General features: G+C 50.5%; 1 protein-coding gene across 3 annotated transcripts in view; it reads right to left on the reverse strand.

The window, feature by feature from the left end:
• Positions 1 to 1,072: 1,072 nt before the first annotated feature.
• Positions 1,073 to 5,292, reverse strand: part of CUNH17orf80 (chromosome unknown C17orf80 homolog) — a 10,153-nt gene continuing 5,933 nt past the window's right edge. Inside the window, exons 1-5 of one of the 3 annotated variants that reach the window (XM_019516035.1) lie at positions 5,202 to 5,238; positions 3,395 to 4,873; positions 2,584 to 2,691; positions 2,256 to 2,372; positions 1,073 to 1,238 (exon numbers count right to left, since the gene is read on the reverse strand). In XM_019516035.1, the coding sequence (XP_019371580.1) occupies positions 1,210 to 1,238; positions 2,256 to 2,372; positions 2,584 to 2,691; positions 3,395 to 4,865 (1,725 nt within the window). In that variant the 5' untranslated portion in view covers positions 4,866 to 4,873; positions 5,202 to 5,238 and the 3' untranslated portion in view covers positions 1,073 to 1,209. The other 2 variants (XM_019516027.1, XM_019516018.1) reach the window with 2 other exon arrangements.

A 5,292-nucleotide genomic window follows, 5' to 3' on the forward strand; every position in this document is an offset into this window, starting at 1 on the left:
GGAGCCGCTGTCTTCTGCTTGCACCAAGCTGCGGGGAAATGTGGTTTTCCTCCCCTCCTCTAGCAAAATGCCCAAGCTAAGGGCAAAAATGCAACTCATCCCAACTTGAAAAACCCGGTCAGCTTCCTACCCACAGGCTACCCTAAGACTCTGGGACATGGAGAGAGGTACTAATGTCCCCTTGATATATGGAGGAGAACGTATAGGCCCAGGAATCAATGCTGATGGTGACCTCTCTTGACCCAAGTCACTTGGCTCCATACCTCTACTTTCTCCTCTGTAAAATGGGCCTGAGGGGTGGGATCCCCCAAGGGAAGGTGCAACAGGGCTTTGATTTTAAAGGAACAGGTGGTCCCAGATCAGAACTGGGGGAGTGCACAGGAGACTGATTGCTTGAGGGGGGTGTTCACAGTGAAAGACAGGTCACTCCTGTGACCTCTGCATGACTGGATTTTTGTGAGTCATCCTACAGTTTATTTCTAATAAAGTTTATTCTTTTGCCAATGGCTCTTCAGCCTGTTGTGACTGCCCTTCCCTATCGCACCCCCTCTGCTCTACACTTTGCTGCTCCTTCTCAGCCCAACCTCCTGCTGCACAGCTGTTCTGGGACTTAGGAATGGATTAGAGATAAGCAATGTCTGCAGCAGGTAAACCCTGCTTTGCAGGATACCAAGCCTGGGAGCAGCCCTCCTCTTCCTCACTGCCCAGTGGTAAAGGGTACATGTTGTGAGCTCCGAGATGGAGGGGGATGTGGAATGGGGTCAGAAGCCCCGTCCACAGCAGAACCATTTTGAAGGATGGGAGTAGTTATTTGTCTAAAGTCCCACTTCTCCCCTCCCAACAATCCTACTCATCATTGCAGCGTACCCGTGTATGCAGCAAGAGACTGAAGTTTGATGTGAGCTGAAGCAATAACTATTACTGAGCTCTGATACCCATTTTACTGGCCTGTCATTCAGCTCTTGCTATTTAGATACCAAACACAAATGCTTGGAAGAGCAGCAGCAAAATGCAGGTCTACACCTGTGTGGTACTGAATGGGATGGGAGGAGCATTCAAGACAATATTCCCATTAGGAAAAACTTAATATATTTAATTTAAAAACCAAAGCATCCTGTGCCTGCCCCAAATCCCTGCTGGAACACAGGCAGCGAGATCCAGGCCCTGTTCCCACACCGCCGTCCCAGCTCATCTGTCATGGTGCCATCTTCAGTGGTACTTACGCCACCGATCGGCTTCTTTAATGAGAGAAAGTGGTGTTACAACATCATAATGTGTGTGAAACTTGGTACCCTGGCTATAAAGGAGTGTGCTGTTTCTTTGGTTGCTTTTAGACATTGAGATCACCTAAGCTGCCTTATTGTTGTAGAGTTTTTTTAAACCTCTCTCTACTAATTACCATGGCCGTCCTTTACAGGTCAACCATCCACTAACCAGCAGGCCTGTGAAGCGTGATAGCTCAAGGAAGGGCAGACAGCATGCTAGCAGGAGTAAAGGGATTAAAATCCTAATTGTAACAGCAAAAGTAATGTTGAAACCTATGGAGATGTGTGCAGGTACACATGTGTTCCTCCCTGGCTAACAGTGGCATGGCTGAGAGGGAAAGACTTCTGGAAAGCTTCGCTTGCTTGGGGCTCAGAGTATTTTACAACCCTGAAATGCTAGAGTACGAGCCCAGATCTCTGAAAATGGGTTGTATGATGGGAGTCTGATTGTGCCCATTGCCATGAGAACATCCAGCTGCTGAAAGTACCCATGAAATGGGAAACTAGCATCTCCCCTGCCCCGGGTAGGGAGCAGAGTGCAGTGTGATCCCAACCTGTGCTGCCCAGTGTAGCCACTCTCTTTCTGGACAAGTAAGAATAGCTCAGCTCGGAGGAAGGACTTATCATATCCATAAACTAGCTGGATCAGGCACATAACATAGGGCCTTTCCGGCTGGTTTCTATAGCATTGCCAGTCCCCGCTGCTGAGGGCTTTGATTCCAGGTTGTGAAACCAGTGACTGGCTTATGCTGGTGTCAGAGCGGCAGAGAACTTCATGACTAAAACAAACAAGTTTTGTAACTAAAACCAGTACTGATGTTCTGTTGGGGAGCTGCACCCTGCCCTTACAGGCGATGGACTACAGGATGGCAAGTTGTATTTGTGCAGCGTGGAAGCCCGTTCTCCTTGTGCTGAAACAGCTGACATAAAGGAAAGCTCCTAAAGGAAGACTGCCCTGCAGAGAGACAGATGCCAAAAAGAAACCCTTACTCATGTGCTCGTATTGCCAGCAGTAGCTGAGGACGCAGTAGCCAGCCAAGAGCATGGAGATCCCTGCAGCTCCTCCCTTCTTCAAGTCGATGTATTTGCTGTAGAAGCTGTTCCAGGCTGTTGAAACAGATACAAGGCCCAGCTTGCTCACTGCTTTTACAGGAGTGTTGATGGGCTCGTTACAATTTAGAAGCCAAATGACTGGCTCAGCCTAGACCCTTCCTCCTGGCAGCGGCACCTCAGCACCAGCTGTTTCTTACCCCAGTTTGCTGCCTTGTTCTTCAAGCAGGCTCTAGGCACCAAGGGGAAGCAAGTGCTCCAGCCTTACCTGTTTGTGTTGTGTTCAGCAGCCCCTTCGGAGAGAAGTCACGGGTCACCAGCCAAACAGGCAGCTCCCCCAGCGTCACGTCTGGCAGCCGCTTTTCCAGGAGGGGACCTGCAAAAAGCAGAGCCACGCACATCAGAGGTAGAGAGGACAGGGTTGGGGCACGGTGTCTGTGTGCTTTGCTGGCAGGAGAGGGCATTTGTGCCATGGCCCTTTCATTGCGTCTGTCTGAAATTATACCTCTAGCTCTGAGCGGACGAGTCTGCTCTCTTCCCTAATGGTGAGGCCTGCTTCCTGCCTGGATAAAGGTGCTCTGGATGCTGTAGAGAGGGCACCGGGGAGAGGAAAGCTCTTTTGGGTATTAAGCCATGTGGGTCTGCTGCCTGCATGGGGCTGTCTGGGGAAGTCAAGGAGGAGACAGCTGCTGGCTGCAAGAAGGTCCCTGGTAATCCTCTATTCTGTGTGAGAGCCCATGTTGCTCAGCAGCACATCCCTTTCTTGTAAAGTCCAAGCCACAAGGTACCACAGGCCAGGGGCTAGCTTTAGGGCTGGGGTGGGGAGGTCTGGACTAGGAGATGCCCCAATTTGGGGGGGGAAAAAAAAACAACCCATGCAAAAGGGAAGCAGCCCTGTTTCCCCAGGAGACTATGCAGCTAGCTATGCTGTTGCTGGTGAAGTCAGCCATCCCCCCCACAACAGAAAAGTCCATCAGTGAGAAACCGTTACCCGTTCCCCCTCCTGCAGGACAACTGAAGCCGCCAGTGACCTACAGGCAGTGAGTCTCAGAGGCAGAGCTGCGAGCCTCCTGCTTTACCTTGCTGCCCTTTGTAAGAAAAGAGATGGCGCCTAGCTTCTCCAATCTCCACGTCCTGCTGCAGAGGCTTCCCTCGAAATGCATTCACCCTGCGATAACTGGGATACAGTTCTGGAAACCACTCCAGCCCCTGGGCACCTTCCAGCTTGCTATTGCCAGATACCTGGGACAGGTGGAGGGGTTGGTGTTGGGAGTTGGAGAGCAAATACTGTTTCAAAGCCAGCTTCGTGTCTTTTGGTGTATTTGGAGGAGAGTTGGAGACGTGGGCAGGCTGCTGCTTATCCTTCGCGAGCTGCGCTATGCAGGAGAGGTAGTTCTTGGGCGTTTCTCCCCTGTGACTTGGGAAAGTACCTGTGACTGATGGACGTGACTCACTGGTGTGGACCTTTGGATCCACGTCACTGAGCAAATCGACCCACTTCACTCTTGTCAGATGTTCATCTCCGCTCTGCTGAACAAGCTTACCAAGATGGCCCTGGGGCGCAGATGCTACGGGCACATCCGGCACGGGCGTTTCAAGTGCAGTGAACCCATCGCCTTTTCTTCTCTTCTTTTTTCTCAGTGTGCTTTTCTCTGCAGCCTCAGGAATGACAGTCTCAGCATTTGGGGTTTCCAGAATGAACTCTCTGTGGCTGGCTAAGCAGTCTGGCTCCAGCAAGTCCATGTACCAGCTCTCCATCTCATGCTCCTCCTCAGGGGTGCTTTTTGCTTTAATGTCCTTCGGCTTGGATTTCTTCTGGTCTTTGGGCACTTTGACCTGGCGCTTCTCAATCACTACATTCAACGCATTGACATCCTTAGCCCCAGCCTCTGCCTTGGCTCCTCTTTGTGGTGCAAGGGCTTCGACTGGGTCGTTAGGAAATCCTGAAGCAGATTTTCCATCCTGGCTCCCGGGAGCAAGTTTCAAACCTTTGCCAGGTGCTGAACTTGTGAGACCAGATGCTTTTTTACTTCTGCTTTTCTGTGGCAGGAGTAACTCCTGTGCAGCCTGTGCCTTAACAGGCACCTTCCCCGCTGCCTTCATGTGTGCTTTGTCCTCTTTTTGGAGAGTCCCCTTTCCCTTCTCTTTCTGAGTCATCTTCGAAGTCCGTTTAATTAGCTGCTCCGTATTGTTATCTGGTTTTTCTGTGTGCAAGACATTGGTTTTTCTCCCTTCAGCAGCACTTTGGGGCTTTTGTTTGCTGTGTGCTTTGTTCTTTGCTGCACCAAGCTTCTTTTTCTGACTTTCTGGTTTTGAGTCAGTCTCTGCAGCTGTTACCTGGCCTTTGCTTTGTCCCGTCTTTTGCTTGGTGGACAGAAGCTGAGCTGGCTTTGAATGCCCTTTTTCCAGGTCAGCAGACAGTGCTTTTCTGGAGTCTAAGGGAGCTCTCTCATCTCCTGCCATCTTGCAGCGTGGCAGGTGCATCTTCAGCCACTTATAAGGCTTTCCACAGTATGGGCACAGCTCCTTTTCTGGGGGGGCCTTTGCCATCTTTTTACCTGGAAAGGCAAATTTAACACAGGGATGTTACTTAATGGCATGGGGTGTAGCAAAAATGCATGCTGTGCCGCGAACTACGAGCAAGGCAAACTCTCTTCCAACCAGAAACTGATTGGCAGGACACAGCAGACAAGGGGAAAAATTACTAGATAGCAAAGGGAAGTCAACACATTTTGGCAGGGGTGGGGGACAGGGACATCAACGTAAAGATATAAAACTGGGAGTGAGAGGGATGGAGGCTCAGAAGGCAGAGAGAGCTTGCCTATACTAGCAAAAGTTAATTACATAGGGGATCTGCAAAAAGCAAAGGTCATTAATGAAACATACCTTTAGTTACGCATGTTGCCTAGAGAGCCCTGTGCAAAGCCTGGGAGTCTCCTCCCTAGCTTGCTCTGAGGGCCTTGGGGCTAAGGGGAAG

The sequence above is a fragment of the Gavialis gangeticus genome, unplaced genomic scaffold (genome assembly GCF_001723915.1).
Source record: "Gavialis gangeticus isolate Ggan-Ray unplaced genomic scaffold, GavGan_comp1, whole genome shotgun sequence".
Classification (NCBI taxonomy): Eukaryota; Metazoa; Chordata; order Crocodylia; family Gavialidae; genus Gavialis; species Gavialis gangeticus.